The 12530-nt window shown below is 40.1% G+C and overlaps 1 protein-coding gene across 2 annotated transcripts in view; it reads right to left on the reverse strand.

Moving 5' to 3' along the window:
• SMG1 (SMG1 nonsense mediated mRNA decay associated PI3K related kinase) overlaps nucleotides 1–12530 on the reverse strand; it is a 123597-nt gene that overhangs the window by 52791 nt on the left and 58276 nt on the right. For both annotated transcript variants that reach the window (XM_054041229.1, XM_054041228.1), the window contains exons 17-19: nucleotides 11863–11950; nucleotides 11668–11769; nucleotides 9770–9910 (exon numbers count right to left, since the gene is read on the reverse strand). In XM_054041229.1, coding sequence (XP_053897204.1) covers nucleotides 9770–9910; nucleotides 11668–11769; nucleotides 11863–11950 — 331 coding nt within the window. The remainder of the gene's footprint in view (nucleotides 1–9769; nucleotides 9911–11667; nucleotides 11770–11862; nucleotides 11951–12530) is intronic.

The following is a 12530-nucleotide window of genomic DNA, read 5'->3' on the forward strand; positions in this document are numbered from 1 at the left end:
GTAAAGAAAACACAGTGCAGAAGACAAATCTGAAAAAGAGGCATTCACTTTTGGTTAAAAATGAAAATGAGCAAAGAGAAATAAGATATTCAAAATTCAGAGATAGAAAAATAGATGTGAATAGAAATTGATGAAGATGGTGAGGATTTAGCAGCATAAAATATTTCATCCCAAAAACTAGAATAGTAAATAGTTTCAGCTGGTGACAAAAACTGGAAAAAGGATTTCAGACATTCTCTTCCAGGTGTACAAAATGACAGAGAAGGCCCACAAGTTAGAAAGACTGCATTGAAGCCAACTGCAAGTAGTACAACTCAATATCTGTTCCAACACTGTCTCCTCTTTTAACATGCACCACCACCACCAAAACATGCCTCATTGTCAGTTTGCATTGAGTCTGCAGTCTCAGAATGCAGATGATATCAGTATAACTTCTCAGTGTATCATATGTCAAACACATGAAAAGGAGATAGGCATCCTACAGAAATAGTATAAAGACAGCTGTATTGACTATGTATACATTGAGCTCATTGGGGGGCGGAGGGGGAGGAAAGGGCATGTATAACCATATGGAACATATAGTTCCTGGCAAGAAGGTCGATGGTTTCTGGAGTACCTGAGAAGCAGTGTGCTATATCCCAGTCAACATTAATTTGTAGCATCTTTTGTGCACAATGGGACTAACTGTATAGAGGGACTGGGTGCATCAAGCTAAGGAAATCCACTATGACGATGGTGTGATTAAGACAAGAAAAAGTTACTCAAATTCACCTATCACACCAAGCTGACAAAGCTATCAGAGAAAAAAAAAAAACCACTATTAAACAGACTATAATAAAAAAAATAAACAAACATATTTGCTTACAGCTGAAAAGAGCTTAATTTCAAGAGTGACTTGGCAGGGATAAAAGGAGAAACAGATGGTTGAAGACTATGATGTATACAGAATTTGCTCTCTGGGTTCACAAATGCTGCCTTACCTAGTCTGCTTTCAGAAACTTCTGAAAACACCAAAGGCCCTCCTAATGCCACATGACCAACCCAGTCGTAATAAAAAGTAAAAGCAAAAAACATATCCAACTCTTTCAACATGGATGTGAGCAGAGTAGTGGGTTTTAGTAGCTACATGGTGACAAAACGGAGTATACAAAGGCTTACATAACATCTCTTCTTGTAGATTTAATACATTAAGTCTTTACATACCAAAAAGAATTAACTGAAACTTTAAATTTAATATTTACAATTTGCATTAGTAAATTATGTAATTTTAATAGTTTCTGCCTGGAAAAATACAGCAATCTTTTGTTCTTCAAGATGTGATGCAGACATGTATTCCATGATCTGGAGCTGGGACATACCTGTAGCAGAGGCTCTCTCACCCTATGGCTGTAGAGCCTCCCCTGGCCATATACAGGTTGCACTGCCTTGATCCCCTCAGTTCCCTCACATAAAAGGTCAGAAGTACAGACTCCAAATGCAGAGGCCATGAAGGACAGGTCGTGGAATACACATTTGTATCACATCTGGAAGAATAACAGTTACAGGTAGGTAACTCTTTTTACTTCAAGTAGATGCAGCCGCGTATTCCATGTGGGTGACTTGCAAGCAGTACTTGCAGTACGTGGGGCTCAGAGTCTACTTAAAGAAGACAGCAGGTCTATCTTCCCAAAGTTTGCATCTGATCTGGACACAGCTGTAATGACATAGCACATAGCAAAAGTATGCAAAGAGGACCAAGTGGCCACCCTGCAAATGTCCAATATAGAAACGCCTCATAGAAATGCTGTTGACGTTGCCTGAACTTGCTTGGAATGCACTCATACCCCTTGAGGAGGTTTAGCATGGGCTATTTCATATGCTGTCACAATAAATGATGTTATCCACTTGGAGATTGTCTGTGAAGAGACCACTTGACCCTTCATTCGGTCTGCATATGAAACAGACGAAGCGAGGAATGGAAAGGTTTAGTTCTAACCACATAAAAAGCTAGACATCACCTGACATTCAAGGTATGAAGATGCTGTTCCTTCGGGGTTGAATGCAGCTTTAGGAAGAACACTGGTAAATATATAACACTGTTCAACCACCTTTGCTTTGGGTGAGGCCTCAGGGTTACTTTGCCTTTTGAAAATTGCATGTGGTGAGGCTCCGCCATCAAAGCCTGCAACTTGCACACTCTCCTTACAAATGTTATCACCACAAGAAAGGCTGTTTTCTGACACAGAAGGTGGAAAGAAGAAGTTGCTAGAGGCTTAAATAGAGGTCCCATGAGAGCCACTAAAACAGTATTAAGATCCCACAAAGGAACTGGCTCTTTAACTGGTGGGTGGAGAGGAGTGTCTCCTCCTTTCAAGGATCTCACTGCCATGGAGTTTGAAAACACCAATTTCCCCTGGCTAGGTGGATGAAATGCTGAAACTGCAACCAGATGGACTCTCAATGAACTAAGCAGAAGACAAGAACACTGAAGGTATAACAGGTACTCCAAGATGTCCTGGACACAAGCCAGCTTTGATTGAACTCCCTGGGCTAACAACCATATTGAGAATCTGTTCCACTTGGCCAATTAGGCTGCCCTGATGGAGAGCTTCCTACTGTTAAGCAAGACCTACCAGACTGCCTTTGAACATTGTTCCTATTCCTCAACAAACCATACAGAATTCATGCTGTGAGATGCAGGAGCGGAGTACTGGATGCAAAACTGGACCATGATGCTGAGTCAGGAGGTTAGAATGATGAGGAAAAGATATGGGAGGGCAAAGAGCTAATGTCAGAGAACCGACATTGTCTTGGCCATGCTTGATCAATAAGAATGAGCTTGGCACAATCCAATTTCAGCATACAGGAGTGCTGATTACCAGCTCAGATGAAAAGCACCAGCCCAGGAGCCCAGATTGAGATACCCTCGGAAGCAGAACTGCCGGCATTTCTGTTGTCTCTCATGGCAAACCGGTTGACCATCAGGATGCCGCAAACTGCAGAGATGGATTGCACACTGCTGGGCTTCAGAGCCCACCCCTGCCGAGGTGATCTGCCAGATGACTATGAATACCAGACAAGTGACTGGCTACGGGGGTAATGTTTTTCCAATGCAAAACTGCCAGAGCCTGACTGCCTGCTGATAAAGCACATTGTAGTGTGCCTACTTGGCTCCTCACATAGTACAAATCAGTGGTATTGTCAGTGAGTATGACAACCACTGAGCCCCTGATGTGATCTCGAAAGGTCTGACAGGCATTGTAAATGGCATGAAGCTCCAGCACACGGATATGCAAAGAAGCTTCTCATTCTGATTGCATGCCTTGAACTTTCAGCAAGTCCAGATGTTCTCCCCAATCTATAAAGGAGGCATTGATGACTTATAGTACTGATCAGTGGGTGCCGAAAGAAAGTAACACCCTGGCACACATTATCCTGAATTGGTGGGCGAAGTCAGACCAGCACGTCCAAGGGGTTGCGACTCAGATGACAGACCAACTTCAGCCACATCTGAAGAGGACATAGGCACAGCCTGGCATATTGAACTACCTGCGTGCATGTGGCCATATGGCCTAGGAACCTCAGGCATCAGTGGGCTGTTGTTGAGTCTGAAGCTCCAGACATACATGGTGGATCGCCTGGAATCAGTAAAAATGCTCTCAAGCTTGGAGAGTCTATCAGGTCTCAATGATTTTAATTCTTTGAGTTGGAACCAATGTTGATTTCCCGCTGTTTAGGATGAGACCTAAACAAATCAAATAGGTGTACTGTGAAGTGAACATGAATGGAGGACCTTCTCTCTGGACTTGCCCTTCCGCAACCATTCATCCAGATGTAGGAAAATATGAATTCCCATATTCCTGAAGTACGCTGTTATCAGAGTCATACACTTGATATGAACCCAGGAAGTGGAAGACAGATCGAAAGACAGCACAGTGTACTGCCAGTGCTAGCCAGCCATGACAAATCAGAGATACCTCCTGTGGCTCAGGAGGACTGCTATATGGAAATAAGCATCCTGCATGTCCAGGGCAGCAAACCAATTGCTGTGATTCAAGGCGGTGACCATATGGAATCCTACGTATCTGATGCATTTGAGATTGTGGAGGTTGAGGATATGTTGTCTCCTTCCCTTGGACTTGGGGATCAGGAAATACCAGGAGTAGAACCCCTTTCCCCAATGCTGCAGGGGGACCTCCTCTATGACCACCAAAGACAGTAAAAACGTAACCTGCTCAAGAAGCAGTGTCTCATGAGGGGTCCCTGAAAAGGGACGGGGTCGGGGGGGGGAGGAGGGAAGGCTGGATGGAGAGGAACAGTATGGCATATCCCAATCTGACTGTGTTTAGGATCCAGTTGTCCATTGTAATTGAGTCCCAAACACTGTACAAGTGGGCCAGCTTGTCCCTGAACTGGGGGCATGGAAAAGGAGAGGTTACACAAGTCAAAATGGGTACCTGCTAGATGCCAGGGGGGCAAATGGGTGGGAGGGGCTGGTTAAACCCAGAACCAGAGGACCTCCTCCTTTGTAATCGCTGGCTTTTTCTGGAGTAATCCCACTGCCACACAGGATGGGACAATTATCAAAAAACCTTCAAGCGGTGTAACTGCTGCAGCTGCTTACCACTACAGTGGTGCCTCTTCACAGCCAGAGCACATAAAGTAGCTCAAGAGTCTTTTAAAAGAGGGCAAAGTTTTGTTGGTTTTGGCTGAGGTACCCGCCATGTCCAGAGCTGCCTGCAACAAAATTTTGGCCAAATGGCCTTCTGCAATGAATACCTTAAACTCTTCCCTGGAGGCTTCTGGCAATTTGTCCATGAACTTAGATATGGCTGCCCAATTGACAAAGTCATATTTAGAGAGCAACACCCACTGGTTCATATTCTCATCTGCAGGCAGCGGCACAGACAGCTGCAGTGGCACAGGAGCCGGCAAACAGAGCTGTAAACAGGGGAGTTTGAGTGGGAGTTCTGTTGGAGGAGAAGGCATTTGTAGAGGCTGGTAGGGGCAGTGTGCCAAGAAAGAAGCTGAGCCCTGACGCCAGAGGAAATAAAATGCCGGTCAACACTCCTCCTAGAAAAGTCATTGTCATCTCCCCGAGCCCCGGAATGGGCCCAACTAATTTTTTAGAACCTCTTTCTCACTGTACCAAAAATGGTGAACAACCCCTTTTTCCTCTTGGGGGGAAGCACCAGAGCCCGAGCGCAGGATGGCATCGTTTGCTGGATCCAAAGGTGTCTGCTGAGGAGATGAGGGCGGCAAGGCCTGCTCCAGAAGGTTCTGCTTCAACTGCAAGTCTCTTGCCACCTAAGTCCTCTTGGTGAATGACTTGCAGACGGTGCACCTCTCCCTTTAATCAGACCCTCGCTGAGGCACAATAAGCTGTTGGGGATAGCCCCCCTACATGATGGACATTGCTTGAACCCTGGTGAGGGCATCACACTGGGCAGCTAACTACTCTACTACCACTAAACTAACACTTAAACTTAACCTAAGGTACTAATATTACTATATAAAAAAGTTCTCAGAAAATTAGGAGTGAAAGTGTGACTGCTTAATGACTACAAGCTGCATGGAATCTTTTTTAAAATATGAGAGGTTCAAATTAAATGTTTACCCCAAATTTAAAAAAAATTGTAAGAGGACCAAAAAATTCCACCATGGCTAAACAGAGTAAAAAAGAGAGTCAAAAAGGCATCTTTAAAAAATTGGAAGCCAAATCCTACTAAGGAAAATAGAAAAGAGCATAAACTCTGGCAAGTCAAATGTAAAAGTATAATTAGGTAGGTGAAAAAAGAATTTGAAGAGCATCTAGCACACAACAACAAAAATGTAAGTACAATAGAAGCAGGCAGCCTTCCAATCAGTCAGTGGGGCCACTGGACAATCAAGATCCTAAAGGAGTACTCAGGGAAGACAAGTGCGCTGTGGAGAAGCTAAATGAATTTTTTGCATTGGTCTTCACTGCAGAGGATGTGAGAGATTCCCACAGCTAAACCATTCTTTTTAAGTAACAAATCTGAGGCACTCTCTCAGACTGAGGTGTCAGTAGAGGATGTTTAGGAACAAATTACTGTTGAATTTATTAAAAGTTACCAGGACCAGATGGTATTTATCCAAAAGTTCTGAAGGAACTCATACATGAAGTTGCAGAATTACTAAATGTGGTATGTAACCTATCACTTAAATCAGGCTCTGTCCAGATGACTGGATTATAGCTAATGTGACACTAATTAAAAAAAAAAAAAAGGGCTCCAGAGGTGATCCTGGCAATTACAGACTGATATGCCTAACTTCAGTACCAAGCAAATTGGTTGAAACTACAGTAAAGAACAGAATGATCAGACACATAGATGAACACAATTTGTTGGGGGAAAGAGTCAATTGGCTTTTGTAAAGGGAAATCATGCCTCACCAGTCTATGAGAATTCTTTGAGGGGGTCAAAAAACATGTGGACAAGGGTGATCCAGTGGATACAATGTATTTGGACTTTCAGAAAACCTTTGACAAGGTCCATCACCAAATGCTCTTAAGCGAATTAAGCAGTGATGGGATAAGAGGGAAGTTTTTTCCATGCATCAGTAACTGGTTAAAAGGGATGGAATAAATGGTTTGTTTTCAGAATGGATAGAGGTAAATACGGGGTCCCCAGAGGATCTATATTGTGACCAGCGCTGTTCAACATATTTATAAATGATCCAGAAAAAGGGGTTAGCAGTGAAGTGGCAAAGTTTGCTGATGGTAGAAAATTACTCAACATAATTAAGTCCAAACCAGACAGCAAAGAGTTACAAAGGGATATCACAAAACTGAGTGACTGAACAACAAAAGGGCAGATGAAATTCAGTGTTGATAAATGCAAAGTAATGCATATTGAAAAAAAAATAATAATCTCAACTATACATACAAAGTGATGGGGTCTAAATTAGCTATTGACACTCAAGAAAGATCTTGGAGTCATTGTGGATAGTTCTCTAAAAACATTCGCTTAATGTGCAGCAGCAGTCAAAAAAACCTAACAAAGTTAGAAACCATTAGAAAAGGAATAAATAATACGCCAGAAAATATACCTTCACTATAGAAATTCATGGTACTCTCCCACCTTGAATACTGTGTGCAGTTCTGATCGCTCATCTCAAAAAAGATATATTAGAAATGGAAAAGGTATAGAGAAGAGCAACAAAAACAATTAAGGGTATGGAACAGCTTCCATATGAGGAGATATTAAAAGACTGGGATTGTTCATCTTGGAAAAGAGATGACTAAGGGGGAATATAACAAAGATCGGTAAAATAAAGAATGGTGTGAAGAAAGTGAATAAGGAAGTGTTATTTATTCCTTCACATAACACATGAAGCAGCAACACCATCACAGGACCTAACCAGATCACGTACAACATCAGCGGCTCATTCACCTGCACGTCCACCAATGTTATATATGCCAGCATATGCCAGCAATGCCCCTCTGCTATATACATTGGCCAAACTGGACAGTCACTACGCAAGAGGATAAATGGACACAAGTCAGATATCAGAAATGGCAATATACAAAAACCTGTAGGAGAACACTTCAACCTCCCTGGCCACACAATAGCAGATGTAAAGGTAGGCATCTTACAGCAAAAAAACTTCAGGACCAGACTCCAAAGAGAAACTGCTGAGCTCCAGTTCATTTGCAAATTTGACACCATCAGATCAGGATTAAACAAAGACTGTGATTGGCTATCCAACTACAGAAGCAGTTTCTCCTCCCTTGGTGTTCACACCTCAACTGCTAGCAGAGCACCTCACCCTCCCTGATTGAACTAACCTCGTTATCTCCATACTGATTTATACCTGCCGCTGGAGATTTCCATTACTTGCATCTGAAGAAGTGAGGTTCTTACCCACGAAAGCTTATGCTCCCAATACTTCTGTTAGTCTTAAAGGTGCCACAGGACCCTCTGTTGCTTTTTACATGAACCAGAGTCACCCAATGAAATTAATAGGCAGCAGGTTTAAAACAAAAAAGTACTTCGTCGTACAACGCATAATCAACCTGTGGAATTTATTGCCAGAGGATGCCGTGAAGGTGAAAACTATAACTGGGTTCAAAAAAGAATTAGCTAAGTTCATGGAGGATAAGTCCATCGATGGCTATTAGCCAAGGTGGTTACGGATGCAACCCTACGCTCTCGGTGTCCCTAAACCTCTGATTGCCAGATGCTGGGACTGGACAACAGAATGGATCACTTAATAATTTCCCTGTTCTGTTCATTCCCTTTGAAGCATCTGGCATTGACTACTGTTGGAAGACAGAATACTGGGCTAGATGGACCGTTGGTCTGACCCAGTATGGCCGTTCTTATGAGGTGAAGATACCACACGGAGCTCCAACTCTATCCATGGGCAGTGCAAAGGAACTGAGGCGGTGAGGGCAGCACCACCTTTATGTGGCCAGAGGAAGAGCGATGGCTGCAGGGCATAAGTGCTGCCCCTACAGGTACTGTGAGGCAAAGATCTCTGGCTCACCGGTATGTGGGGTGCGAACACCCACATGGAATACATAGCTACATCTACTTCAAAGAAGAATCTTACTTTCTTTAATTCAATGGAAAAGTGATTGAGGATTAATAACATCTTAAAAGGTCAGGATATATAAAGCAATTTTCCCACAGCGACTGCATTCCTGCAATTACTGTTTATTATTTGTATTGCAGTAACATCTCAGTCTGTAACTAATCCCCCTTGGTTATAACACAGTATTGTAGGTTTTGTAGTGTGTGATGTGAGATGCATTCATTACAATGTCTGCACAACATATTGTGTATGCTATAAATATAATCACATTTGTGAGATTGCACACAAACAAATGTGCTGGCATCTGCATTTAACTGAAAAAATAGTACATGCAACTCACAGGGCTAAATTGTTATAATTTGGTGGCTACTTCAATCACACCCCTATGGGATTTCTAAACTAAATTTCTTCACACGTATCTAAAGGCTCAAGCATGAGAAGTTTCGTTTTTAAAAATAAATCCCCCAAGTTAGCCAAGTGTAAACCTATGTGCTTGGGTGGAGCAACACCAACTACAATGGGTGTCTGCTCACATGGAGTTCTTTATAGAACTGAGGCCTAAGACTAAAGATACCTTCCCACAAGCACTTCCTAGCCTGATAATTCTAACAGCTCAATGGAATTTTACCAAATTTTCCAAAACAAGGTTAGCCTGAGAAAAAGAACGAGAAGTTAGGGCACAAAGTACACACACAGTTACAAATATCTGAAAAAAACAGTCATGTAATTAAAATGCTTGTTCAACTACATTGTCACTAGCACAACCCTATACACAGTTCTCGCTAACTGAAAGGTTGAGAGGGTGAACAAAAAGCAGGGTTTTTTTAGTTGAACAGGAGTTTTTTGAAAGGTGGAAGCAGCCTTCTACCACCAAAGTGACTTTCCATAACTCTTAAGAGCAAGCGGCCCAAGTTCTAAAATGAATCCAATTCTTCCAGGGTGCATTGAAAAGAGCTGCCAAAGCTATTTGGTCTTACATATTAATAAAAGCAGAGTCTCAAATCCCATCACAGGTAATATCTATATTATGAAGCAAAACCATTTGTAAATTAGTTACTACTTTTGAACTGGGTCTGTTGATGGGTTAATTTAATATTTCAGGATTCAAGGTAACCAATGCAAACCAAAACACATTAAACTTGTTCAATAATGATAGGCATATATTTAGTAAATAGTCAAGTGTGGATTCTACATGATACTTTTTTATTTTAAAGGTACAAAAAGTTCTTACCCTGTTCTGTGACAGCTCCCATACAAAATAAAACTAATGACATCAGAGAAGTCCTGTGGATGGAATGTATTACTTGGAGCTTTGCTCATGTGATTTCTTACAGCCAAAGAGATTTCTTGTATTTCTGTGTGGTTGTTGTTACTACAAACAAAAAAACATGCAAGATATGTCTGATCCTCCTGAGACCAAAACTATACTATAGAAGGAAGTTCGCAAAACAAATTTAAAATTATTCCCGGTATTTATTAACTTTAGGAAAGAAACTGCAACACTACTTCAATTTTAACTAGTTTTTGCATGTACAGCAAAAAGTCCCTAGAGCTCATTGGGCCAATCTCATCCCACACAGGCCTAGAGAGAAGGTGTAAGCAAAAACTAAAGAAGTAATGTACTTTATCTCCAATTACCTGTACATTTGTAATTGTCCTTTTTTTTTTTTTTTTTAAACCTTTTTTCAAATCAGTGACCTCAACCAAGCAGAACTACATATTTTATTTTGGAGTACAATTTGTTGAACTGCTTTTGTACCTGTTTTATGTTACTGAAAGATTTTGAGCCTTGTCTGGTTTGCTTGAAAACGTACTATACTAAATAGCTTAGAAACTCCGCAGTGAAAGTTTTGAAGTTAAGGATTATAATCAGTTTCGTAACTACAATTTTGCCAGTACATTACTCACCCTTTGGAGTAAAGCAAGGGCTTTTTCTGTTGTGTGTGTTATTATTTAGAGATTTGGGGATGACTAGTACATTTTACATTTTTTAATAAATGGTGTGGAATTTTATATTAACAGGATTTCCTTGAGAGAAACAACTGAGTTTCTGAAAAGCTTCTAAAGAGAAAGTTTCCAAAGAAATCCCATCATCATATATATAAATTCTGGACTGAGAAGAATAGGGGTAAGAGTCTCTGCCACTCATACACCTTTTTAATTTGCCAGGCTTTCCAAGCTTTGGTAGATATAGACTTGGATAAAACCACAAATTACTTAATTTTTTAAAAAAGAATTTTGTATAACATTGCCACTTGTTTTTCTCAGGCGGGAGAATACCTTAAAAAGATGGCAATCTCTAGCAGAAAAGGAGAAATTAGAGTAAGAAATTTCTAAAAATAGAGATTATTTAATTATCCAAGGATAAAAGAAAACAGGTCACAAATATATTTTAAGGTAGAATCTAAAGATTTATGTAAGGTTTGAGGGACTTGATACTTCAATAAATTTACCAGATACTAGAAGTATTTCTGGATTTCAAGTTCTCCGCCTATACAAGTTGAATCATCTTATTGAATTACAGGATGGTCAAAATATATATATATATAAACTGAGAGTTGCCATACATGGTTTGTCAATATTTGACTCTAGATAGAGGCTATTTCAACCCAAAAGAAGAAGTAATGAAGGAAACACATTAATATGTTCCTAGATTAAGACTATAATTTGATATATTAAAAACAGAATTTACTAGATATGCACAGAAGCAACAATCTTCTTCCCAATCAAAATAAAAGTTATAACTGCTGGAAACAAGTATGTTCTCAGATTATGAGACTGAAAAATGCTTTTTGGAAGCCAGGAGTCTGTGTCCTGGAGACCAAGAAGAAGTTATTGTTGAAACACTGGGTGATACTGATCTTACAAAGTTCACATTTCATTAATCTCCAAGTCAATAACTGTTGTTTTATACTAAAAGTATACTGAGCACCCAGTAGAAAAAATAGTCTCACGGTACTGTCATGTTTTATATGACCTTTTAAAAAATATTACTCTGTATAGCTAAGCTATTTGGATACATTACAGAAGTGTACTTTCTTAACATTAAAATAAAGTTAGACTGTGAAACAAAGAAGTAAAACACTTTCTAGATATACTTAATACAAATACTTAAAACAAACTATTTACCTCAGAACCACATCCAAAGGAATTGACTTTAACAGTTTTCCAAAAGCTTGTCTTACACGGGCACCACTATGGACTAGTTGAACCCGGCACACATCAACACACCTGCATAAATAAATAAAATAAATAAATTGAGTCATAATAAAATGTGCGACCAGTAACATATGAAGAAAATTTATTGAATTTTTGGAAAAGTACCTTTGTAAAAGGTCATCTGGTAGGGAAGATGACAGGGCATGGAGGCTACTACATGCTTGAAGACAGATATTCACATCTTCAAGAAGGGCTGCATTAAGGGTACAAATAAAGGGTGCCATTAAGATGGAAAAATTCATTCATCTCCACACAGAGCTATCCTGAACGTTAAAGGACATTACTGTATAAAAAATTCATTTCTTTTTTTTGTTCCATTTTAGCTGCATGGATTTTATTAATACTAATAGAAGCTGCATGGAAATCAAAGCTTAAATTGTATCCCTACCACGTATATTTAACATAATCGTGTCATTTTAAAAATGTATAACCATAATTAATAATAATCCCTGGCACTTATGTAGCACTTTCTGACCTAAAACAGTGTTGACAGATTAATCCTTATATTGCCCTATGCGATGGGGATAATACACATTTGTTTCCCCAACTGCAAAATAGGCAGTGGTAAAGAAAGTAAATTAATTGCCCAAGGCCAGAAGGATATAAGAGCAGGGCTAGAATACTTGTTTCCATAGCCCTGTCACCATTTAGTTTTCCAATCTTTATCTAGCACAATACAGTGGAGTCGCATCATATGCACATTTAACTTACATGAATTCAACTATACATGCTCGGCAAAAAAAAAAAGAAAAATAACAATTTAAATACAGTAG

This window comes from Malaclemys terrapin, chromosome 10 (genome assembly GCF_027887155.1).
Source record: "Malaclemys terrapin pileata isolate rMalTer1 chromosome 10, rMalTer1.hap1, whole genome shotgun sequence".
NCBI classification, from domain to species: domain Eukaryota; kingdom Metazoa; phylum Chordata; order Testudines; family Emydidae; genus Malaclemys; species Malaclemys terrapin.